The sequence below is a fragment of the Chelonia mydas genome, chromosome 19 (assembly GCF_015237465.2).
Source record: "Chelonia mydas isolate rCheMyd1 chromosome 19, rCheMyd1.pri.v2, whole genome shotgun sequence".
NCBI classification, from domain to species: Eukaryota; Metazoa; Chordata; order Testudines; family Cheloniidae; genus Chelonia; species Chelonia mydas.
Genome location: NC_051259.2, coordinates 3,296,672 through 3,322,674, shown reverse-complemented (window position 1 = coordinate 3,322,674; position 26,003 = coordinate 3,296,672). Strand labels below are relative to the sequence as shown.

Below are 26,003 nucleotides of genomic sequence, written 5' to 3'. Positions count from 1 at the left end.
AAATACATTAAAGACTGTGATGGTGCACATAAAGTACTTAAGATGGAAACATGACACGAAGGGACACAATTGATTCAGCCCAACAAAATCAACAGAAAAGCAATCGTTAATTTAAAAGAAATTTCCAGAGATGTTTTTGGTTAAGACGTTACCTGTTGCTCACTACTCTGGCACAGAGCGTTGTGCCTGCACGTGACAGCCAGAGAACGAGTGCCAATGCAAATGACACTGACCCAGACTTTTAAGTGCCAAAACTGAGGGATGCTAAAAGTGATCCACATCATTTATGATTCAGTTCATTTTATTTCAGTTTTGATAACTTAAGATGTTAACAAGGTGAGGTCTTAAAAAAAAATCAATTTTCAACATGAGCTGTTTTTTCCCCCCAAAAAACTTTGGGGCAATTGGGGGGATGTAGCTTTCCAGTGTGTGTGCCCAGGAGGTGGAAAGGTATTTTTGGAAGAAGCGTATTTGGGGGAGGAGGTGGGTTTTGAAGAGGTATTTTGGGTAGGGTGGCTTGGGGATATTTGGGGATTTTGGAGGGGTGAGTTTTATGGGAGGGGTATTTGTTTTCTTGCAGAAGGCGGGTTTTAGGGAGGGGGTGTTTAGTGGAGGGGTTTGCGGAGCAGGGGGCATTTGGGTTTTGTGTGGAAGGGTTATTTGGCTCCGAGGTGGGTTTTAGGGAAGAAGGATGATGGGTTTGGGGGTGGGCACTGGGTGGGTAGGTGGGGTTTAGGGAGGGGGTATTTCGTGGAGGGATTTGGGGAGCAGGGGGCATTTGGGTTTTGTTGGGCGGGGTTATTGGGGTCTGAGGTGGGTTTTAGGGAGGATGTATGGGGGGGTTCGGGCTGGTGGGTTTTAGGGTGGGGGTGGGTACTGGGGGGTGAGTGGGGTTTAGGGAGGGGGTATTTCGTGGTGGGGTTTGGGGAGCAGGGGGCATTTGGGTTTTGTTGGGCGGGGTTATTGGGGTCTGAGGTGGGTTTTAGGGTGGGTGTATGGGGGGTTTGGGCTGGTGGGTTTTAGAGTGGGGGTGGGTGTATGGGGGGTTCGGGCTGGTGGGTTTTAGAGTGGGGGTGGGTACTGGGGGGTGAGTGGGGTTTAGGGAGGGGGTATTTCGTGGAGGGGTTTGGGGAGCAGGGGGCATTTGGGTTTTGTGGGGCGGGGTTATTGGGGTCTGAGGTGGGTTTTAGGGAGCGTGTATGGGGGGTTCGGAATGGTCTGTTTTAGGGTGGGGGTGGGTACTGGGGGGTGAGTGGGGTTTAGGGAGGGGGTGTTTAGTGGAGGGGTTTGCAGAGCAGGGGGCATTTGGGTTTTGTGTGGAAGGGTTATTTGGCTCCGAGGTGGGTTTTAGGGAGGGAGGATGATGGGTTTGGGGGTGGGCACTGGGTGGGTAGGTGGAGTTTAGGGAGGGGGTATTTCGTGGAGGGGTTTGGGGAGCAGGGGGCATTTGGGTTTTGTTGGGCGGGGTTATTGGGGTCTGAGGTGGGTTTTAAGGAGGGTGTATGGGAGGGGTTCAGGCTGGTGGGTTTTAGGGTGGGTACTGGGGGGTGAGTGGGGTTTAGGGAGGGGGTATTTCGTGGAGGGATTTGGGGAGCAGGGGGCATTTGGGTTTTGTGGGGCGGGGTTATTGGGGTAGGAGGTGGGTTTTAGGGAGGGTGTATGGGGGGTTCGGGCTGGTGGGTTTTAGGGTGGGGGTGGGCACTGGGTGGGTAGGTGGGGTTTAGGGAGGGGGTATTTCGTGGAGGGGTTTGGGGAGCAGGGGGCATTTGGGTTTTGTTGGGCGGGGTTATTGGGGTCTGAGGTGGGTTTTGGGGAGGGGGATGGGGAGGTTCGGGGGTAGATGGGATTTGGGGAGGATCCGGAGGTGGGGGTTGGGTTATGGGGCGCGAGCCCCAGCTCAGTGCCCCGGGCCCCACGCACCTGCCCGCCCGGGCTCGCCGCCGGGTTTAAAAGGCCGGAGGGGCCCTGGGGGGCGCGCGCGCGCAAGCGCGGAGGCCGCTCGCCGGCCCAGGTGACGGCGTGCGCGCTCCCGCGCGGCGGGGAAAGAGGGCGGGGCGAGCGCGAGCCCGGGGAGGCCTCTGAACGCGGCTTCTCCAGCAGCGCGCGCGCGCGCGCGACCCCGACAGCGGGGGGGGGGCGGGGGTGTCGCGCGCGACCCCGCGGCGGCTTCGGGGGCGCGCTCCCGGACCCGCGCCGGTTCCTGCTCGGGCTCGGTGGCACCGCGGAGGGGATTGTTTGTGCCGCCGCCAGGAGCCACCCGCGCCCGGCCCCCCCCGCCTCGCTCCCGCCCCCGCCCCCCCCACCTCACCCCCGTTCCCGGGACCGACCCCACCCGCAGCCACCATTCCCGAGATCAAGCGATACGCGGCGGCGGCGGGGCCGGGGGCGGCGGGGCCCGGGGCGGCCGCGGCCGGGGGGGACCGCGGCGAGGCCGCCGCCGCCGCCATGGAGGCGCTGGGACCCGGTGAGCGGCGGGGTCCCCGGGGGAGGGGGGTGGATTCTGCCTCTGGGGGTAACTTCCTCCGGTGGGGCGGGGCTCCGGGGGGAGAGTGGGGGGGTGACTTCCTCCCCGGGGGGGTGACTAGCTCGGCGGGGGTAACTTGCTCCACTGAAAGGGCTCCTGGGGGAGAGTTGGGGGGGTAACTTCCTCCACTGGGGGGGGGTGACTAGCTCCTGGGGGGTAACTTCCTCCACTGCGGGGGGGGGCGCTCCTGGGGGAGAGTTGGGGGGTATCTTGCTCCTGGGGGGTGACTAGCTCTTGGGGGGGGGTAACTTCCTCCACTGGGAGGTTGGGGGCTCCCAGGTGACAGGGGAGCAGAGGGTTGGGTGGTCCTCAGGTGGGCGGTGCTGGGAGGGGGAAGGGGGGGCTTGGCTTCCTCCTGGAGCTTGTGTGTGTGTGTGTGTGTGTGTTTCCTGGTGACACTGGGTCCTGAGGAGGTTGGGGGCTTGGCTTCCTTTGCTTCAGAGGGTGCCCAGCCTCCTGGTGAGGCCTGGCTCGCACTGCAGGGAACACTTCGTCAACAAGGATTTGGGGGAGAGCCCAGGTTCAGCTGGGTGCTGGTGTGCACCCTTAATCAGAGGCCTGTCACCCTTGCCCTCTCTTCCATCAGCCCTCTCTCCAGGCCCCACATGTTGAGGGGCCCTATCGGGCTAGGGACATGAAGCTCTTTATTTGATAATATCCTTGCTCTTCTCCAGAGTAGTTTAAATGCATGAGGGAGGGGAAAGGAAGTTGTTTCCGCCTCCTGGGTCCAGGAGGTCCGGCACCTGATGCCAACAAGCTGTGTGCTGTGCTTTAAATTCAGTTATTTTTGGTGTGTCGGGGGTGTATTCTGATATTGACTAAAGACACTGGACATATTGCTAGCAGTGACTGATTCATAGGTGGGCGAAGGAACCCATGCAAATTTCCATTCCCCCTCTAAGTTCTGCCCACCGTAACTTTCCAGCCAGAGTATTTTCACCTTCTCTAAATGTTTTTTTGCTGCAGTGTGTTTAATAATTTGCTAACTATATTGCAGTGTGTGGTTAACCCTGTCTGCAGTTCTTAGGCCTTTCAGAAATCAGTGATACTTTCTGTTCTATACTGTTCGGTTGAGTATTTCCTAAGAAATATATAGGTGTTTTTTCCTAATAAGAATAGGGGAGGCCATGCTATTAAAAATGCTGTGAATGTAGTGACTATTTCATTCCACTGCTATATTTGTAAGTAACAAATTGGGATATGTTTGTGCAAGATTATTGCTGGTGATCAGTGTAGAGGTCTTTCTGGCAGAGGTTATATTGACATGAAACCCAACTAAGTGTATCTCAGTGATCTGTCATTTTTAAAGAGGAACTTAAGTGGGTTGCTAAACTTTACCCGCAGATTCACTATACACTTAAAACTTTCTGCATGACAGACAGGCCACTCAGACTGCTACAGGAGTTTTTCTACTTAGAGATTCTACAATATGATTTGACTTAAATGTAGATGAGAGAGTGTGGAATACAGCCTTAGCCAAGGAAGTGACTTGATGTCAAAGAGGAGCAGTAGGGTGATAGCTTTGAAAATTGGCGTACACACAGTACATTATGGTTGCAAATAAATTGCATAATTAGTGTCATAAAAAATGCTTAACTTTTGAAGGTGGGCCATTGTAGAAAGAGTTAAATCCTGGGCATTAAAACTAAAGCTGTTGGTATATGACTAAATGCCATCTTTTATTGGATGTGGAACTTGGTGAGTACTGTCATATGAGAAAACGGTTAAAGATTAAAATGTGTGCAAGATGTATTTCTTGACCTAAGTATGTATATCTACACCTAGGTTCCAGAATACCTATCCTATCAAGTTGATATTTTTAGGAACTAATCTACAGCGATAAGTTATTGATCTGAAGACCAAATCTTCCCTCCATTAATTCCACATCTTGGGAGATGTTTTGAAAGATCACTGTTATAGTTCTTACTTTGAATGTTTACAGTCTGTTAATCAATGTGTGATGCAGTATAAATTCACACATTTCCAAGAGATCCTCTTTCATTTGTGTAAAACTGCTTCCCCTCGGAGGTACAGTGGTTATAGGCTGGTAATACATGGCAGGAAAACTAGAGTAACAGTGTGTGGGATAGAAATATTTCATCCTAGTGAAGTTGAATGGCCAAAATTAAAATTATGGAAACAAATTATATAAATTGTAGTGAAGCCCTGGCTTCAGATGGAAAATAGCATTTAATTTACTACTTTGTATCAGAAAGAATAAGAATGATTATAAAGAGAAGATGTAATATTAACCTCCTTTCTTGACAACAAATGTCTGGAATTGTGTTGATTCCTAATTTACAAAACTTGCAAATACTGAAGAAGGTAAATGGGTAAATATAGTTGGTCATTTAATCTCTTTTAGCAGGTCAGTGCCCACAAAAGCTATACTGCTTCACACTAATTAGCACAGGATTAATGGATCATCTCTCTACTACCCAAACAAGCACAGTAAACTTTGATTGCGCTCAATGATTCATGCTTTTTAACTTTTTAAAAATGAAACTATATCCTGTGACAAGCTGTCATTAGTTAAAATAACTATTTATACAAGTGCAGTGCCAAAGGTGCATATGGCATGTTTGAAAAAATCCGTGCCCGAAGGAAGCAGGTGTGCTGTTCTCCTCAACTTCAGAGAATTGATATATCAAATGGACTACATCTACTTGGAGTGTCACCCTCTAAGTACTTTAGCACTTAAAGTATTTTAGTGTTAATAATCACAAATCTATAAATAAATATTGGTAATTTAGTAGAAACTTAGAAGTCTTCTTATAAAACAAAGGTATGTGGCTTCTTGGGGTTTAGCCTTGCATGCAAAAGTTTATTGCTGCATCTCTAAGGTATAGCTGGTTCCCAGCATGTCTGCTTTCCTTCCCGCCCTCTGGGATAAATTCAGACCCTCGATTTGTCAGCCCTTTGACTGAAAGGGACACTGTCAACCTCAAATTTAGTCAGCTAAAAAAAGCTTTTAGAGCAGCTTCAGTTGTTAAATTTCTCAAGTTATCCTACCAATTTTTGTGGCTTTACAGTCGCTCTTTTCTATTTTTCAAATGTCTTTCTCTCCTTTGTTGCTATGCAAAAGACTCAAGCAGGGAAAGCTGCCTACACAAGGGGAATAGTGAAACTGTGACTACACAGAATGCTGTCAAATGCACAAAATAAACTGCGGGGGGGGGGGGATTTTTTTATTCAGTCACTTCAGTTCAAGTGTTTAAACAATAGTGAGTTTAAAAAAAATCAGACAAATTTGACTTACAAATGAGAGCCCCTTTAAATTATGTAACATTCCAGTTATAACTTATATCTTTGAGGAAACTGGCAAAATATGACATTGGCTAATTTGAGTTCAAATATGTCTTCCTTCTTGAAGCCTCTGCAAATTTTCTCAGTAGAAATAATTTAAAAAAAAACCCCAAACCCTCAGATTTTTGTAAGCTATCTTGACCAAGTTCTATTAACAAGACATGGCTGTCTTTACACTAATAATTTTGTTGAAAACATTTTACACTTACTGTTTCCTTCCTTTAGGGAAAACTGCCCTCTTCACTCCCATCTTTGTGTTGGAATTTCAAATTGGCCCGAGCTTTGTTTACATTGAATAGCATTTCACTGTTAGCATGTCAACACAGCATCTTTTGTGGTAGTAGAAAGCGCAATATTTTGTCAGTCCTATATAAAAAAGGTATTTTTAATTTATATTATAGAATAAAAAAACTTCACCAATTCTGGATAGTATCAATTTTCAGATAAAAATCAGACCTCTAATCACTTGATCATGCCAAGAATCTGTCATTAAAATCCTGACTCTGAGCATAGTACAGCACACGGAAGCCTGTAATGGACTTAATAATAAACTCTCTATTATTCACTAATGATACTATATGTGGTGATAAGAGTATATATAGTATACAAAAGACTAAATTCCATCACAGGGCTCTGACTTCATAAATCGTGTTTACATAGGTAGATTTCTTGTAAACTAATTACAGCAGTAATGTATGTATGTTTTGGGTACATAATTCTGTTCTTCATGAAAATCATTTAGAGCTGTTAAAAGGCAATGGAGCGACTAAGGAACACTTTCATTTGTAAATCTTGCAAGCTGAGCAAGGCACTTCAGACTTTGTTCCCTCGTCTGTCATAAGGAGCCTTCAGTTGAATTACAGCCCTATGTACAGGTGGGAGGACATTGTGTTACATGATCATTTATGATCTCAAACTTGTTTCTCTGACTTTCACAGGGCCACCAGCCAGCCTCTTCCAGCCGCCCCGCCGCCCCGGCCTGGGAACTGTTGGGAAACCCATCCGTCTCTTAGCCAATCATTTTCAGGTGCAGATCCCTAAAATTGATGTTTATCACTATGATGTAGATATCAAACCAGAAAAGCGGCCCCGGAGAGTGAACAGGTAAGGATGGCTTAATAAACACCGAAGCAGCCTCATTTTAAGGAAAGTCTGATTTTTGGCATTTCTCCAGCTGCTGTCAAGTATAGTTTTATATATGCGATGTCGGTAATAGTTGCTGATTTAGCAATGATCCAGGACTAGGGCTCCTAGGTGCTGTGGAAAAACAAATTCTATCCTATTCTCAGAGAAAGTTGTATTAAAAGCTTTTATAGTTGGCCTGTAGATGTAGAAAACATCAAGAAATATGTTGTAGGAACAATCCTACACTGGTCTCCCAGGGGGCCAAATAGTTTTTTCTGTCTATAATTTAACTAATGGTGCAATTTTGGTAGAAGCCATTTGTTCTTTGGACCAAATTTTTTGTGTTCTATTCTGCGCATGTGTTTGTCCTGTGTCTCTGTTCAGGGGCAAGGGGGCTGCTGGCAACTTGGGTATGTGCAGAATCGGTGCATTGTTGTCTCTGATAGCTACTGGTTTCAGGCTTGAGTGCAGTTATGGCCAATTATAATAACTGTGCTAATGCATCACTGAATTTGCCTATTCTTCAAACTAATCTATTGAACAATGCCATTCCTCTTTAGGGAAGTGGTAGATACTATGGTGAGACACTTCAAGATGCAGATATTTGGTGATCGGCAGCCAGGATATGATGGCAAAAGGAACATGTATACTGCACACCCATTGCCTATTGGGAGAGATAGGGTAAGTGTTGTGGTAAACGGCTTTAATCTTCCTGTGACATGTTGCCATACCAACACTGCAATACTATGTATAGTTTATGAAGTGTGCTGGGATGAAAGGTGCAATAGAAAGAAACCTTACAGTTAGTAGTATTTGAAAACCAAGGGGCAATAGGAATTGTATGAAATCCAAGGATTTGGGTTCTTCAGTGGACTCTTTCCCAGAGCTCTTATGTTTGTGAACTTGACCATGACAGTGTAAACCAACACACTGTGGTCTGGAGGCTGCTAAGACAGATCACACTTCTTGGTGTAAATTTTTCTCAGAAGGTTGTTAAAAACCACTTAAAGGGCCATACTGTTAGCTGCTTGACTATTGAATGACCTTTGAATTGTACTTTGCAGCAAATGTGCTGTTCTGGTGCGACTGGATTTGTTTAGGCAAGTACTAAGACAGGAAAGGGGTGCCAATATGCTCTAGCACTGGCTACACTAGTTGCTTCCAGACCTGGTTTTGAAGTTCAGAACCAAAACAAAATACAGTTTTCTACACTAGACTCTCAATTTTTTCACCATCTACTTGAAAACAAAGGCTTTTATAGCTCACTTCCTCTCTACAGACTTACGGTTTCATAGTACAGATCCTTAGTTACACATGTTAATTTACTTAAAAAAAGGAGTACTTGTGGCACCTTAGAGACTAACCAATTTATTTGAGCATGAGCTTTTGTGAGCTACAGCTCACTTCATTGGATGCATACTGTGGAAAGTGTAGAAGATCTTTTTATATACACACACAGCATGAAAAAATACCTCCTCCCACCCCACTCTCCTGCTGGTAATAGCTTATCTAAAGTGACTACTCTCCTTACAATGTGTATGATAATCAAGTTGGGCCATTTCCAGCACAAATCCAGGTTTTCTCACCCCCCCTCTCCCCACAAACCCACTCTCCTGCTGGTACCAGTGGGTTTGTGGGGGGGGGACGGGGACCTGGTTAGTCTCTAAGGTGCCACAAGTACTCCTTTTCTTTTTGCGAATACAGACTAACACAGCTGTTACTCTGAAACCTTACTTATATTAGTAATTTACTCATGTAAATTTACTTGAGTAAATCCAAGGCAAGGAACATTTTCATTAAAACTGAAAACTTGAATGGAATAATTTTTTCTTAATATTAGGTTTTCTAAGCCTTTTAACAGACCATCAACTTGTCTGCCTGATGATGTGATTTATATTATGGTAGCACCCAAAGTCCCAAACTTGGAGTGGAGCACAGTTCTGCTGGGTACTATCCAAAGATGCAGGAAGACAGTCAACATCCCAAAATGCTTAATCAGAACAGACTAAAACACAGTTTAAAAGCAAAGAATAGCGGGGAAACATGACATACAAGCAAACTGACCAGGCTGATGAGACACATGACTTGTTCTAGTTCCTATTTTTAAATACATTTTTATTAATGGTGTCAGAGGTATAGAGAAGGGAAATAGTAGAAGAAGGTGAGGTAAATAGGAACAAGGGAGGAGTGGGAAGGAAGTTGAGCACAGAGTGTAATGTAGCATTTATTGATCAACAGTTACCAGATATTTCAGATGCTTCCTTTGGTTTCTCACAACAATGTCAAGGAAGTTAGTGGGCCTCTTTAAATTTACTCTTTCTGAGGATAAGCATTAACACACTGTCACCTTCCAGTCAAGCCTTACGTTTACAACTCTGTAATTTTCAACTGAAATATTTTAGTGTGTCCTCGTTCTTAATAGTATGTTGGTAGAAATATATACCAAAAATTCCAGATTTGGGTGAAATCTGTGTAGATACTCAGTTTTCTGGAGAAAATAACCCTACTTTACTCTCCATTCTGAGGACCAGATTAGTGGTGGCACACTTCCATGTGAGGGAGACCCTGTAGGCTAATGGTGGAAGAGAGTACTTTTCAAGTAGCGTGCTCAACCTCTGGGGAAGAACACTTTGCATCCCTTATAGATCTTTGCTTCCCTTGGTGATTGATTGTGGTGTTGACTGGCTCCCGAGGAAGTTCAGAGCATTGACTTACCTTTACTGTGGTTTTATGGACACAAACCAGCCTCTTCCTATCAATTCTTTGGGACAAAAAGTGGGTGACTAATCCTAGCACTCTTCTGTAGTGCTTTGGTGTTACCATATAACCTCCAGTTGAAGATAATGGCTAATACAAACAGAACCTCAGAGCAGCTTCTTGGTGTGACTAAATTACCAGGTTTCAAACTTCTCTATGCAGCTACTCTTGTTTGCTGTAGAATTCCCTTAAATTTTTACATCCTAGTTGAGAAACCACCTGTAGACTCAAAGCAAGTCCATGAGAATGAGTGTTGCTTAGTGTTGCGCTAGGGTATTGAGTCTGTTAATTTATGTTTGTGCTGCATCTGCTCTGGTTGTTTAGGTGGATATGGAGGTGACGCTCCCAGGTGAGGGGAAGGACCAGACATTTAAAGTGTCTATTCAGTGGGTGTCAGTGGTCAGCCTTCAGCTCCTTCTGGAAGCTCTGGCAGGGCATTTGAATGAAGTTCCTGAAGACTCTGTACAGGCACTTGATGTAATCACACGGCACCTTCCCTCCATGAGGTGGGTACTTTTGATTGCAAGTTTCCTAATCAGCGTGGGCTTGTATCAATCTGTTAAAATGGTGCCTATTTGCCGTTTCTCCAAACTTAAACTACACTGCTGCAAAAGGGGTGAAGGGATCTGTTGAGTGACTTTTTTTTAATAGCTTTTTGATTCATACTTGCATTAGAAGAAATATGGTCTGCCCCATGGCTTAAATTCTCCCCAAGTATTTCTTGAAGCCTCCGGGACTTGGGGCTTCTGCCCCATGGGGCACGCCGGGGCTTCCACAGGTTTGAAAATAATTTGCCAGAGCCCTGCTCCGGTCGGCTCCATATGAATTTAATCTCTGGTCTGCCAACAGGACGCATGGATTCTGTCTGAGGTTCTGATAGTAACTTTCTGTGGCCTTTCTAGCTGCTTTATTATCTGTAAAATTCAGATGTGTTTCATGTGTGTTAGGGCTCTCCCATCGACTCCGGTACTCCACCGGAATGAGAAGCATACGGTAAGTCGACGGGAGAGTTTCTCCCGTCAACCCAGCGTGGTGTAGACACCGTAATAAGTCAACCTAAGATACATCGACTCCAGCTACGTTATTCACGTAGCTGAAGTTGCGTAACTTAGGCTGACTTAGCCCCATAGAGTAGACCTGCCCTTAAATGTAATTAACACTTGTGAAGTAGTATAGAAATATTAAGTACATTTTTAAGCGCTACTCAAATGTGTATAAGAAATACTGGGTTCCTACTACATATATTAGGACTTGAACTTTTGGGAACCCGGGGAATACAATGAAAGGAAGAATCTAAGTGTTAACTCCTCCTGTTTCATCAGGTACACCCCTGTGGGCCGTTCCTTCTTTTCTCCTCCTGAAGGTTACTACCACCCTCTGGGAGGAGGAAGGGAGGTTTGGTTTGGATTCCATCAATCGGTCAGGCCTGCCATGTGGAACATGATGCTCAATATTGATGGTATGCAAGAACTTCTGTTTTTAATGGCATAAGAAAATTCCTCCTCCCCCTACCTTCACCTCCTCTAGACTAAATATCCTGTCTTTCTGTTCTTAGTATCGGCGACTGCTTTCTATCGTGCACAGCCTATCATTGAGTTCATGTGTGAGGTCCTGGACATTCAGAACATCAATGAACAGACCAAGCCTCTTACAGACTCCCAGCGTGTTAAGTTTACCAAAGAAATCAGAGGTAAATGAATAGTTTAAAAACTGCTGGTGCAAAATATTGGAAGCCTGTGACCGTATTAAATTGTGCTACCAGAGTTCACAGGTTGCAGACGCTGGAAACTGGCCTATTCCTTGTCACTCATCTTTCCAAGTTGAAAGTAAATCTTAGAGGTGGTAATAAGTTGACTGTGTCTGATTTTTATTTTGGTGGCTTTTGTCTTGGGTTTTCAGGTCTAAAAGTAGAGGTTACCCACTGTGGCCAGATGAAGAGAAAATATAGAGTTTGCAATGTTACCAGGCGACCGGCGAGCCATCAGACGTATGTACACAATCTCCTCTATATAGTGAAAGCTATTGGAGATGCTAAGTGCCTTATTTCTACAAGGGTAGCTGGCTCAGGAGTCAAAATATCCATGTGACTTTTAAAAGAATTCTTAATTTTACGACACTGGAACAATGGCAGTGGATTTGGGCTACAACTGTAGTTTCTCCACAAGATGAATAATTAGAGAGATGCCTTGGCTTTTAAAATGTGTCTCTAAAGCCCTAATTTTTTAACTTGGCTTCAAGTCCAATGCCCATTGAGAAACTCTTTTGTACATACGTTTACGTAAAGAGAAATAATAACTATAGAAAATGGGCATTTTCAGGGCTTTCAAATATATTCTCTATATCACTTTTTAAAAATTAACCACTTCATTGCGAAGCGTAATCAAAGCAGTGCATTTTTTTTTTAATAGGTTCCCTCTGCAGCTGGAAAATGGACAGGCTATGGAGTGTACAGTAGCTCAGTATTTTAAGCAAAAGTACAGTCTGCAGCTGAAGTATCCTCACCTTCCGTGTCTCCAAGTGGGACAGGAACAGAAACACACTTACTTACCACTTGAGGTAAAGAGTCTGATAACTTTTAACTGGCACTGCGTTGTGACTTACACCCCTTGTTTCAGAGGCGATAAGCCATCTCTAATTCCGTTGCTGTGTAGGTATGTAACATTGTGGCAGGCCAACGATGTATCAAAAAGCTAACAGACAATCAGACATCAACTATGATAAAGGCAACTGCAAGGTCAGCACCAGACAGACAGGAAGAAATCAGCAGACTTGTGAGTAGCTGTGGTTCAACTTTATAGAAAATAGTCATAAGATTTTTCCCTTCCCCCTCAAACATTTTTTCTGATAGAAAATTTTCAAGTTGTGTATCACGTTTTTTCACCATAGATGGGTTTTGTGTATATCTTTCAAATGGTTTCCATTTGAAAAATTGTAGCAAAATCCATAGAATTTCTGATCCCTTTTAGGTTCCTCTGTATAAGCAGACTAGCCAAGAATAGAAGAAGCTGAAGTCTTTTTTCCCTTTTTAGTGTAAGCCAGTGGTCCTCAAACTTTTCGGCTCTCACCCTGCCCTTAGCAGTAATAGAATGTATCTGCGTCCCACCTCCACGTGCCAGGAGTGGAGTCATGGCCAGGCTGCAGCCGGGAGCAGGGGCCACAGCTGAGGCCAGGGGCAGGGCTGGGGCAGGGCAGAGCTGGCTGGCACTCCCAGCCTCTGCCACACACCCCTGGACATTCCTCCACGTGCCCCACAGTTTGGAGACCACTGACATGAGGGGATATGGCTTGAGCCACTCTGTGCTTCTTGTGCTAATAACAGCCACCTGAAATACTATGTATGGTTATGATGATGTTCTCCTGATCTCCAGGTGAAGAGTAACAGTATGGTAGGTGGACCGGATCCGTATCTGAAGGAGTTTGGCATTGTGGTCCATAACGAAATGACAGAGTTAACAGGCAGAGTATTGCCAGCACCGATGCTGCAGTATGGAGGCCGGGTGAGTTCTTGGTATCTATTGTAAAATAGCTTGTTGTAAGAATCAGACTTATGAAGCATTAGCGGGTATTTTGTAATTTAAAAGTTCACTTGTACACAAACCTATAGAGAATACTATTGACTGCCTTATCAAGCTGATCATAGTTTTTAATTTTTAAGTTGTCTTTGACTTTATCTAGAACAAGACAGTAGCTACACCAAACCAGGGTGTTTGGGACATGAGAGGGAAACAGTTCTATGCTGGCATCGAGATTAAAGTTTGGGCTGTTGCCTGCTTTGCACCTCAAAAACAATGCAGAGAAGACTTGCTCAAGTGAGTATCTTTGTGCTACCAGCAGTTATGATATAACTTGCTATATAACATGATATGATATAACATCCACTAGGATGGTCTAGATAATATTTAGCCCTGCCTTAGTGCAGGGAACTGGACTAGATGACCTATTGAGGTCTATTCTAGTCCTTCATTTCTATGATAACTTGATGTGAACACATCTAACACAGTAAAAGCAGGAAATCCTTGCCCTGTAGTAGCTTAAATATTTGCAACTTGAAGGTGGGGAATAACCAAGTCTGTAACCTGAATTGGTTAACTTTTGTAAACTGTTAAACTAGGAAAAGGATTAAGGTGCTCATATAGCCACTGAAATGCTATCTTTGGAGAAGGCAACTGCCTATATGGCTCTGCTTTTTTCCTCCCGCTGCCTGCATTTGGCCTATGTTTCTCTTCTGACTGTTGGTCCCTTTGTTTTCCTGACTTGCTTTTCACTTGCTCCTCATTCTTGAACAGCTTCCCAGTCAACATGTACCGAACTCCTTCCCTCTCCTCCAAAAGTTCTAAGTACCATCTTGGTTCATTATCCATATAGGCTTTCAGACGGTATACTCTTGATGCCAGACAGTCTAAGTTATAATATCCTTCGTGTTGTAAAGCACTGTAGTAGTGCAGAGAGCGGGATGTACTTATTGAGCTATTCAGTGTTTGTGTAATGTTCTACTGAACTCACTTCTTACAGAGTTCAAATTTCTTTATTTTTAGATATAAACAAAATGCATTATAAACATTGTGTAGCTAAACCAGACTGTTAAATGTTTAGTACCGTAAATATGTATGGCACTTTACATAACATAGAATAAGACATTGTCCTTTGTTTTCTCTGTTAATATCACATGGAAGCACTAAATTTTTGAGGGTTTTGGTGCTTCATTTTAGGGATTCAGGAGGGAAGGGAGATTACTATAAATGTCAAACTGTTTCAGATTGGATTGTTAGAGAGGACTGGCTTAAATCTGCAAAAGCAAGGAAGCTGAGTATCTGGAGAACCTTGCTTGACTAATTGTATTATCAGTATTGCAGTGGTTTCAGACAATGGCTACTTTTAAATGTATGTGCTGGAGTATTTCTGCTCCTTATGAGATCTGTGCAATATAAGGGCCCAGTGGAGTTGGTCATGTTGGGGGGGATTTAAGACAACTATTTACCTACTTCTGTAGTATACAAAATGAACACAACTAAATGTTTGAGTCTGATCCTTTGGTAATGTTGAACTCTCTCTCTCTCTTTTGCTTGGTACAGACAAGTCTGTTTGAGGCATTAAGTCTCCATTAATGCACTTATTATGGTACCTGCAGCAATCTCCTTGCGCCAATAATTCCTTGACCTGGGTGTACATTATATATTTCATGTTCTTATAGGTTCTGTGTGCAATGACGCAGGGTTAGCTGATTTTGGAACAATAACTGAATTTCCTGTATGTGCATTTTAATTCTAACTGTAATTATTGCATTAAGTTGCTATTTAACATCTTGCTGCAGTTTCAGTTTACAGAAGTAATTTCCCGTCTTAAAGCAATACTATCCAACAGTTTTTAACAATCACTGAGTTTTAGTGGTGGGTGTAGTGATATGATAAAAAAAAGGAAAGTCCCACCAAATAAACTGTGGCTTCTGTTAATGTGGGACTCAAATGTGATTTCTGCATGCAAAACTCCTGTTGACTTCAGAGAGTTACCTGTGTGTAAGGACTTCAGGATAAGCCCCATTATTGTTAAGCCAAATTTCTTCAGATATGCCAAAGGCACCTGTCCTTGGTGAACAATCTATGGCTGGTTCAGGTTTCTACAATTGTGCTCATGTAACTCATGTGGCTGAGAGGACACTTGAACAATTGCAGTGTGAAGACCTGAAAAGTTTCTCTTGAGTCAAAACTGGAACTGTGCTAGTGAAGATCTAAGTTGGGTATAATTAAAGAGAATTTTAGCAGTATAAAACTGACCATGCAATGGAATAGTGTAGAGCAGGGGTTCTCAAACTGGGGGTCGTGAGGTTATTATGTGGAGGGTCGTGAGCTGTTAGCCTCCCACCCAAACCCCGCTTTGCCTCCAGCATTTATAATGGTGTTAAATATATAAAAAAGTGTTTTTAATTTATAAGGGGGGGGTTGCACTCATAGGCTTGCTGTATGAAAGGGGTCACCAGTACAAAAGTTTGAAGATCACTGGAGCAGAAGATAACGTGCCCAGAGGACTGAAATGACTGAAACTGTGTGGACTGATTTGCCAAAAGCTCTAATACTTCGTTTGTTTTATAGGAGTTTCACAGACCAGCTGCGCAAGATCTCCAAGGATGCGGGAATGCCAATCCAAGGCCAGCCATGTTTCTGTAAATATGCACAAGGCGCAGACAGCGTGGAGCCGATGTTCAAACACTTGAAGTTGACCTATGTTGGACTGCAGCTCATAGTAGTGATTCTTCCTGGAAAGACACCTGTGTATGGTATGGAAAGGAGATTATAAAGTTAACTCACTGTACATCATCTGTACTTAAAGGTGCATAATGATGAGATGGGTAAAGAGTAGCAATGCCTTTTTCTGTGATGGGTTTTCTAGAGGTTGGTTAATATCTCTTTAGTTCATAATTGTACAGATATAGTTACAAAGAGTGGACTCTCATTCACTGTTGAATCTTTAGACTCTTGACCTACTTTTCAGATGTCTTACAAGGGGGAGGTAGGGGAGCATTGATGCTTCTGATAATCAGAATCACCTTGCTTTTCTGTTGCAGCTGAGGTTAAGCGTGTTGGTGACACTCTCTTAGGAATGGCCACGCAGTGTGTTCAGGTGAAGAATGTGGTAAAAACCTCACCCCAAACTCTGTCCAATCTTTGTCTGAAGATAAATGCAAAGCTTGGAGGGATCAACAATGTGCTTGTACCTCATCAAAGGTTAGATCAAATTTAAAGCTTTAATGAAGGCCTAACTTAGCAGGCAAAATGATTATTTTGGTCTGCTTTTTAGTAACTAGAACGGTACCGTTCCAAACAATGGGTGGGTTAGAAATCTTCTGTAGATGTAGATGCTTGTGTATTAAATGGGACAAGCGATGATGCCTTCTGTTTTAGAACTGAAGCCGCACAACATGCTGTGTTATACATTGTGCCTTAGGACAAAGCCTGCCTCGGGGGTCAGACTTGTCCAGCAATGTGGCTGGACAGGAGACAAAGGTTGGAGTAAAATAAAATGAAAAGATGGGAGAGCTCTAAAATTCTCAAGTCCCATCAGTGTTGGTCTTCTGTTAGCACATGACCATTTTCTGAATTGCATTGGGAATGGTCACCCATCTCGTGACGACATGTTTCCCCTTCTTCCTCTATAACAGGGGTGGCCAACCTGAGCCTGAGAAAGCGCCAGAATTTACCAATGTGCCTTGTCAAAGAGCCACAGTAACACGTCAGCAGCCCCCCATTAGCTCCCCCCTGCTCCCAGCGCCTCCCGCCCACTGGCAGCCCTGCTGATCAGTGCCTCCCCAGACCTCCCGATCAGCTGTTTCGAGGCATGCAGGAGGGTGAGGAGCAAGGGCATAGCAGGCTCAGGGAAGGGGGTGGAAAGGGGTGGAGTGGGGGCAGAGCCAGGGGTAGAGCAGTGAGCACCCCTCAGCACATTGGAAAGTTGGCACCTGTAGCTCCAGCCTATACAAGGATGGCCTCATATTCACTTCTGAAGAGCCACAGGTTGGCCACCCCTGGTCTAGAACCAATGATGTGTAGTAAACTGTCTAGACCTACAGTTTGATGGATGACTACATCCAAAATTGTCCTCCGGCAAGAAACTAATTTTTCTTGCTTCTTTGTTACATACGGAGCACGTAGTCAAACTGGCTGTGATTCCTGATCAGACACTTGTTGTCTTTATCACAGACCTCACTTAGCTTTGTAGTAAACTGTAAAGCCTGTTCTGTTGCTCATTTCCACTAACCTCCCTGAATAACCCCCACTCCCTTTGTCTCTCCATTCCTGCTTCTGTGTCCTTTTCCTTCCACCTTCCCATCCAAGTATCTCCTTAAACACCCTACTTCTGGGAGGCCTGTACACACTAGTTCTTCTCTTCTTGTAGTGCTCTTCCAATAAGTGAGAGAAAGTGGGAAGGTGAGTGAATTGTGGCAGATTAAACTTTAACTTTCAGCCACCTGCACCTCTTCTCTCCCCCCCACCCTTTTTTTTCTTTTTTGGCACTTCCCTTTTCACTTCCTTTGTCTGTTCTCTCTAGATTGCAAGCTGTTTGGGGGCAGGGACTCTCCTGTAAAAAAATACCTGGCAAGTTTTCAGTTGTTAAGGATATTTCAGATCTACTTGTCTAATCTTTCCTTGTCAGATGACTTGCTACATTTAACTCTTTTCCTTCCTTGCTTTTGACTAAGCCTTCTTTAAATTGAACAGGCCCTCTGTGTTCCAGCAACCAGTGATCTTCCTGGGAGCAGATGTCACTCACCCTCCTGCTGGGGATGGAAAGAAGCCGTCTATTGCTGCTGTGGTAGGCAGCATGGATGGCCACCCTAGCCGCTACTGTGCTACAGTGCGTGTGCAAACCTCCCGTCAGGAGACTTCCCAGGAGTTACTGTACAGTCAGGAAGTGATCCAGGACCTGACTAACATGGTACGAGAGCTGCTGATCCAGTTCTACAAATCTACTCGCTTCAAGCCCACACGGATCATTTACTACAGAGGAGGAGTTTCAGAGGGACAGATGAAACAGGTATTTTCTAATGACATTTCTTTGGGGTTGAATGAAGTCTTGCCATTGAGAATCTAAATGGTATTGGCAAATGAACCCTACCGGAGGGGGAGACGCCTTAATGGATGGCACCCTGGCACGCATGGCAGCCTGAGCTCACCTTTATCTACATCAGCTGTTTAGATGAAGATTCTTACGAACGTTTCTCCTCAGAGAGTGGCTTGATGGTGCTAAGCTTCAGTTTTGAAACACCTAGACCCTGTAGAACCAGAGGCTTGAATCTTGTGAACATCAAGACAGCCCTTTGTATAATACTTGGGGAAGGGTAGACTGAGTGTAGGTGATCAGATCTTTGGGGTGAGAGACTCTCGACAAGAGGTCTTGTCCGCTCCATGCGGGTGCTAAAAATCCAATCCTGCTTTCTGGAGGAGCTGGGTTTGCTCTGGGTTACTCAAGGTTAAAGTTCTCCTCCTCTCCATTGTGAGTGAAATATTGTGGCTAATAGGCTGCTGCCCTCCACCCCAAAGACGGCTCTGTTATTGAGGCTGTTTTATAGCTAGATAAATACATTATTGGATCCTTTTGGGGTGAATGTAAATGTAGGGTAACTTAGTTGATCAATTCATACCTTAAACTCAGTTGTGTGGTTTTTTTTTTAAATCCTATTTAATGTAAGAATGAGGCTTAATCACACCTGAAGGACAAGGATTTATTTTTTTATCAATCTTCATATAAGCAACATTTTAAATTTTCCTTTTGTTTTCCCCCTCAGGCATGCACACAATTAATTGTGCTTTGAACTGTACTGTTGTGAAATTGCATCTATTCAGAGAAACCAATGAGAATACTGTCCTGCATACTGAATTCATCACTTGTACTTCTAGGTAGCTTGGCCAGAATTGATTGCAATCCGGAAGGCTTGTATCAGTTTGGAAGAAGATTATAGACCAGGAATAACCTACATTGTTGTGCAGAAAAGGCATCACACTAGACTCTTCTGTGCTGACAAAACTGAAAGGGCAAGTAATGTTGTTGCATACATAAGTGGAGGAATTGTGTAGAAATGCAAGAACAGCTGGCTGGGGATGATGTCCAGTTTACTTACCAGAGTAGTGGAATGATTCTACTCTACAGTAAGCAGTGTTTCTAAGCAAATCAGGATCTTGTGGCAGGGTGATTCTTGGCACCAAATTGGGGGTCTGAAAACTTGCCTACTTTGTCTCTAAATATGCATGAGTCTTATTCATTTCACAAAACTGCCATCTCTTCTCAGGAAAGTTCCTGGACTTAAGAGTGCATGTGTATTGCAGGTCCCAGTGAAAGGGTCTGAGCAGGGGTGGCGTTGGGAAATTTATATTCAAATTAAACTTTCAGTGAAAGCTTGTGTTGTGCCTGGATTATCCAGTTTTAGGCCTACTCCCACCTGTAGTTATAATGGTGCTACCAACAGCCCTGTCTTAAATATATACTGACTGGCATGGGCTTTCTCTGGAACCACATTTTTACTGTTAACACTGCTCAAGTCTAGGAGGTTAGGTACATAGAGGAGTTTATAGCAAGGATCCCAGAAAATGACGCACCATGTTGCAACCATCGTTTAATCCTTAGCGTGGAAAAGAGCTTAGTATTTCCTCACTTTCATGAGCGCTACATTCACCAGAAACTTAAAATAAGTCCGTCCTGGTAGGGCTGCATAAGGGACACATGCAGAAGTAAATGTACTAATTACAATCTTTTTCCAAACAGGTGGGTAAAAGTGGTAATGTACCAGCAGGCACTACCGTGGACAGCACCATCACACATCCCTCTGAATTTGACTTTTACCTCTGTAGCCATGCAGGAATTCAGGTAATCTTCAGTCTGCACTAGACTTGTGCTGTTGGGAGCAAAATATCCGTTGGGAGCTGTCGTCACTCACGGATGACATCATCACCTGTTTACAGTTTGAGCAGACTTGCAGTTCTATCAGTTTTATTTAACACATGATGAATCGGTGCTAAGATTCTGATAAATCACTTGAATATAAATCTCTCTAGAAACTGCTTCTCAGTTTCAGTTGAATGATACTGATTCAAGAAGTCTCTAGAGCTCCATCTGCCTTAGATGGATATAATCCAGTTAAACAAGTATTTGCCTCCTTCACCAGGGTACCAGCCGCCCATCTCACTATCAGGTCTTGTGGGATGACAACTGTTTCACTGCAGATGAATTGCAGCTGCTAACCTACCAGCTGTGTCACACGTACGTCCGCTGTACAAGATCCGTCTCCATTCCAGCTCCTGCATACTATGCCAGGCTGGTAGCATTTAGGGCAAGATATCATCTTGTAGACAAGGATCATGATAGGTAAGGAGTGAAAGGCTTCTGTCTCTTTTTATAGTAGACTGTTTAACATGTCTAAAAAGATCTGTTTTACTTGTAAGTGACGAATAAAATCTTGATAACTCTTCTTCCTTTCCCTTGATACCAATCACTGATTTGAACTGGCCTTCTGTGTGAAACAATTTGGTGAGTTCTCAGTCTAGTCCTACCTCAAACAGCAATGTCTGACCATGTTGAGAGGCTAAGAATTGATTGGGGCATGGAGACAGTGTCGCCCTTCTTGTTAACTGGGATCCATCCAGTTCAGGGGCAGGAAATTTGGCAGAGCTGTGCAGTGCTCTGTGCCTGCCCTGGGCATATATAGCAGATGTAGCTCTCCAGGATTGTCAGTCTGGCAGCAAAGTCACTAAAAGTCATTAAAAAATGTAGCCTTTCTCAGTAGCCTGGATATGCCTCATAAAGCCAAACTATCAAATTTGGTGGTTAGTTCTTATGCATTTCTTTTTTTTTTTGTTTGTTTAACTGGATGGTTAACAGCCATGGGAAGAACTGAAGCTGAGGTCAGAAGAGTCTTTACTTATTACAGCAACACACTTGTGTGGTTTTTTTAGATCATTACACTTTCCGTTTGCACAGTGTGAGCTTTTTTTCCCAATCTTATTCATTATGGAAAAAATTAATATTTTTCTTTATGTAAGTTTGAAAATGTAACTTCAACTGTTCTGCCTCCCTTTGCCCTTGAATGGGTTTGTATTCGAGTTACTGCAGCTAAAGCACTGTAGCAGGAAGTTAGGTTTTCCTCCTCTCCAGCTCCTTGTGCACTTGGGAGGAGTCCTGAAACTGAGTTTCTGGCAACTCTTGTTCGCTAAAGATCCCTTAGTACTTTTCAGGTGGTGTATTTGAGGCAGCATTGGCCAGAAGACGTATAGGTCCAAATGCCAGGAATGCCTCTAACCCAGGTTTACTATGGACTCCCTCAGGCTTTGGGCAAGTCACTTCACCTCTGTTTTCCCATCATTACAAAGGAGATACTTAGCTCACAGGTGTTGGTAGGAATTAATGTTGGTGAAGCACTTTGAAATCCTTGGATGAAAGGTGCTGTAGAAGGGACGATTGTTGGACTAAAATGGAATGTGGTCTAAAGACTTAAGTAAACTATACTAATGGAAGATTCCTCTCTGCACTAATCTGTATGTGGATAACTCATGATCAGCTACTGGCCTAAGTTAGTCTGGTCCTGGAGCACTATCTCTGTAGTCAGAGATAGCAGGTACAGAACCTTGAGTAATGAACGGTTTAAGTGTGTTCGTTTTTGTCCCATTGTACATAGCCCTCTAAATGTGTCTGCATCTTTACAGTGCTGAAGGCAGCCACGTTTCAGGACAGAGCAATGGCCGGGATCCCCAGGCTCTGGCAAAGGCAGTGCAGATCCATCATGATACCCAGCATACAATGTATTTTGCCTGAGTCCATCTGGGAAGACGAGGCAGAACCGGCAACCCACGCAGTCCTGAAATGTTTTGAACGCCTACTGCTTATAGCTAGGTCTCAGTCTATTTCAGACAGTGTACTACCAGCAGCTCTGAACAGTCGCACTGAATCTACACTTCACAGCAAAGTCTGATGCACCAACACAATTGAGCCATTTGTTTTGTTGTTTTAAGTAATAGAAATTCATGAACTGTCTTTTCTGATGCATTGGACTGAATTTTTACCTCAAAGCGCAAAAGGCCGATCATCCTGAAATTTTTAAAAGACTTGGCATGAAAGATTTTTATTGAATATTTTGCTAGCTATGGTTTTTAAGTTATCTCCTCATCCCACTAGTTTATCAAGATGACAAATTCCCTGTCTTCATGCACTGCTTAGTAAGTATGCATATTATGGCGAAACATTTTACTCCAATTCAGTGTAACCATTCTATTGTGTGGGGCCATAGATATTTTTTTTAATGGAGATTTTAGATTTCACTACTGTAAATGCCTTTTAACAAACATTAACTTTCACAGGTATTGCAGGTTTTTGTCAGTTTTACTAGTTATCTTTTTAATCTCTGCAGACTTGGGCTGCAAAGCAATTGCACTATACTACGGATTCAGCTAGGTGGTTCTTGTTCTGTGAATGTGTAACATAACCAGAGAGTGATGCCTGGCAGCAGGTTTTAATTATGATGGTTACAAATAATACTGCCGTGATCTGGTAACAAGTACTGAACCATTTCCCCTTCTAAAAATGATAAAATATTTTAAAAAAATTAGCTTTTAGATATTTTTCAAACTTTTACAAAAGTGCCCACTTTATGCTGCTGTGTGGTTTGATAAATCTAAGTGATTTTAAAACTTTTCTCATAGAAGATTTAACTTTGGCAATAAATTTTTTTTAAGCCCCCCTGACAGTGTAAAATTCTAGCTGAGGATTGTGCATGAGTTTAACCAACCTTCTTGTGTCATTTTCTGAACACACAATTTGGCAGTTTCTGAAACTAATCAGAAAAGACGCACTTCCATGGGTTTTTTTTAATAATTATTTTTAACTGTTTTATATTCACTGTTGGTGTCCTGTCTACCACTTTTTTTTATAAGCTTGGAAATTGGGTGTTATATGTCGGAAGGCTCGCCAATCTGTACAGTTCTAAGTGTATTGTGTGACCGTAGCAACCTGAAGCCTGGTACCAGCATTTTAATCCCCCCCCCCCCTTTTTTTTTCCCCCCTTCCCCCCTGGAAATCTAGGTTGCTCTCACAATTGCATTCAACAGCATGTTTAAAAAGTTTAAATCAAATATATTCTGTCCCGGACAAGGAATTAGTTGTTTTTATTTGCTTGGCTTTTTTCAGCTAAAATGTATAAAAAGGAAGAGGGACTTGGCTTCACTTAATACTTTTGGAACTCACAAACCTAGTACATTGAGAATAGATTTCTTTTAGGGTTAACATGAGTTAACACAGACTAAAATCTTATTCTGAGATTCAACATAGCTAACGTTACACCACTGCAGAAGCTAAGACAAGTTTGAAAAGTCACCAGCTATTGCACTGTCTCTGCCATTGGTGTGGGGTTTGCTGCTAAGTTGTGTGTTGTTCCTGAGCTTGGAAACCAGCCCTCTCAAAAGCTCAGCAATATGAAATGCTGTTTTTTCCTTCAGTCTTCTAAATAAGCTTGTACATAAAATAAAGTTTACATTTTTAAATGCTGTCTTTTCAGTTGTACCTGAGTAAACTGAAGCCTGTCTTCAAGACAGTTTTTATAACCTACTTTCAGAGTAGTATGCCTCATTAAAATTAGTTTAAACTTTTTCTGTTGGAAAATGGGACTGGAGCAAGCTCTGCTCCTGGCGTGTAGTGTGGACAGGTTTAGATAAGGTTCTTTTTAATTTGTTAAACTTTTTTTAAAGAATACCTCACTTGGATAATAATCAGGACATGTGGGTGGGAGACTGACTGCTGCTTCAGCTAGACGGCTGCTTTTCTTAATACTTGTTCAGGGAGAATACAAAAAAACCTTTTAGAATGAACTTTGACCCAATCTATGGTGAATTTTGGCACCTTGAAGAGAAATTGAGCACCCTTTAGCTTATAGGATCAAAGATCACTGTGGGTTCATGCACTAGGCAAGAATGTGACTGATTAGTCAAGGGTGGATAAGACTGAGATTTAATTTTTACCACCAGATAGATAGTTGTCCAGTGCCAAGCACTCCTAGTTCAGATTGAATGAAATGAGAGCCTCTTATCTGCTTGCCTGCAATTAGCCTGAATATTTAACCTCAAACTGTACAGATTATTGGACCTCAGCTAGCTCTGGGAAGCATGGCAAGAACTTTCTAACTCAGTCTTGTGTTAGAACATCACAGGAATAAAATACTGGTAAGGGTGCAGTGTTGTCACTTGGAGAGGTAGAGAGAACCGAAGAGCATTCTAGATTTAGAATTATTGTCATTGAAGGGTGCGTCTTTTGGGAGGTTAGAACTGCAAGATCAAAGGTGCAGCAATATTATTGTATACAGTTCTGAAAGCTGAGTGATGAGGTGCAGCTCGATGATCTCAATTACCCCTTGGGACTGACTGAATCGTTATGCATGTGTCAATCAATGGGAAGATGTGCATTCTGTAGCTGTAGTTCTTAGGGTGTTTGGTTTTTTATAAATAAAGCCTGTCGGCCACTGTTTAGCTATGTGGTGTGGAAGATTTTAAATGTAGCAAAGTTTAATGAGTTGGGGGCAGGGGCAGTTGACAGTAAAGAATAGCAGAAACCCCACTTTTGAACCAGTTCTGCTTTCTTTGTAAACGGTTGGATTCTGAACAAGCTCTGGAAGGAACCAGTTGGCCCATCTCAGACAGTCAGACGGGACCAACTTATTTATTCTTACTGTAAGTTCTACAGTTTAGTGTAGTGCCTGTGGGTGCATCCAAAGGGCATAAAAGGTTGTGATCGACAGGCAACCATGCTTCTTCGGCCTGGTCTGCACTAGAAAATGAGGTCGGCTTCACCGCATCACTCGGAGCTGTGAAAAATCGACACCCCTGCAGGACGTAGTTCAGCTGACCTGTCGACAGCGCTAGGCGGATTGGGAAGAGGTTCTTTCGCCAGCATAGGGAGCGTCCGTACAGAAGGACAGCTGCGGTGCCGCTGTAGCGTTTCAAGTGTAGACCAGCCCGCACAGTACGTATCTTGTTCCAGACAAATTTCAGAGCTTATTTATCGATATCAAAAGTCTTGCCCGACACATGGGCAAAGGCATCATCTTGTTCAGATAGCGTTTAACAACATTTCTCTCTTTCCCCCCTCCCCCCCGCCCCAACTACCTTTGTGGATGTGCTGTAGGATTTTTCTTGCTCAATAGCAAGGCAGTAGCTCTACTTTCATTTTAAGAAAGCAGAGTTTGGAGGGCATTGTATCAATACTGTTTCAACTGCAAGGCTTTTTCCTTGTGAAATTTGAGGAAAGATCTTGTAATATCACAGATTTTCTTATACCTTGCTATTGACATTTTCATGATATTTCTATGTCTAGAGGCTGAAACTTCAATGTAAAATGCATTTGTTCATTTTGACTTATGATGTAATTTTTGTTTCTATATTGTTAGACTTGTAATGTTTAAAATTGTATTTTATTAAATTTGGACTGGATGTATGTCTATAGCAATACGAGGTACTCTTTCTAAACGGTTATGGGTGGGTTAGCAGCCCCATGTTGCGATAAGATGCTGGTTGTGTACAATTTGCAATGTATTTTTTTTAGCCTGCAGGGATATTTTGTGTTCATGTGTCCAAAAAAATAAAAAATTGGCATTCTTGTGCCAAATGTTCTGTTTTTTTCCTTGTTGGTATCTAATAAAAATGCAGTGTACAGAATCAGCAACAGTTATTGTTGCTTGTAAACAAACGTCTTTCTTAAATTATTTAAATTGTAAATTAAATCTTACATAACATGTAACTGAAACTGTGGAACTCATTGCCACAGGATA

General features: G+C 43.3%; 1 protein-coding gene across 2 annotated transcripts in view; it reads left to right on the top strand.

Annotated features, from left to right (window-relative positions):
* The window catches only part of LOC102941263 (argonaute RISC catalytic component 4), a 29,596-nt gene extending 3,761 nt beyond the window's left edge, over window positions 1–25,835 (top strand). Inside the window, exons 1-18 of one of the 2 annotated variants that reach the window (XM_037881655.2) lie at window positions 2,176–2,464; window positions 6,769–6,934; window positions 7,516–7,636; window positions 10,037–10,218; window positions 11,035–11,171; window positions 11,268–11,402; window positions 11,612–11,699; window positions 12,121–12,268; window positions 12,364–12,483; window positions 13,081–13,209; window positions 13,388–13,521; window positions 15,799–15,983; window positions 16,272–16,431; window positions 17,923–18,238; window positions 19,102–19,236; window positions 19,964–20,065; window positions 20,364–20,563; window positions 21,898–25,835. In XM_037881655.2, the coding sequence (XP_037737583.1) occupies window positions 2,446–2,464; window positions 6,769–6,934; window positions 7,516–7,636; window positions 10,037–10,218; window positions 11,035–11,171; window positions 11,268–11,402; window positions 11,612–11,699; window positions 12,121–12,268; window positions 12,364–12,483; window positions 13,081–13,209; window positions 13,388–13,521; window positions 15,799–15,983; window positions 16,272–16,431; window positions 17,923–18,238; window positions 19,102–19,236; window positions 19,964–20,065; window positions 20,364–20,563; window positions 21,898–22,006 (2,586 nt within the window). In that variant the 5' untranslated portion in view covers window positions 2,176–2,445 and the 3' untranslated portion in view covers window positions 22,007–25,835. Of the gene's footprint in view, window positions 1–2,175; window positions 2,465–6,768; window positions 6,935–7,515; window positions 7,637–10,036; window positions 10,219–11,034; window positions 11,172–11,267; window positions 11,403–11,611; window positions 11,700–12,120; window positions 12,269–12,363; window positions 12,484–13,080; window positions 13,210–13,387; window positions 13,522–15,798; window positions 15,984–16,271; window positions 16,432–17,922; window positions 18,239–19,101; window positions 19,237–19,963; window positions 20,066–20,363; window positions 20,564–21,897 lie in introns of those variants that run through there. The other variant, XM_007060697.4, reaches the window with a different exon arrangement.
* The last annotated feature ends 168 nt before the right edge of the window (window positions 25,836–26,003 follow it).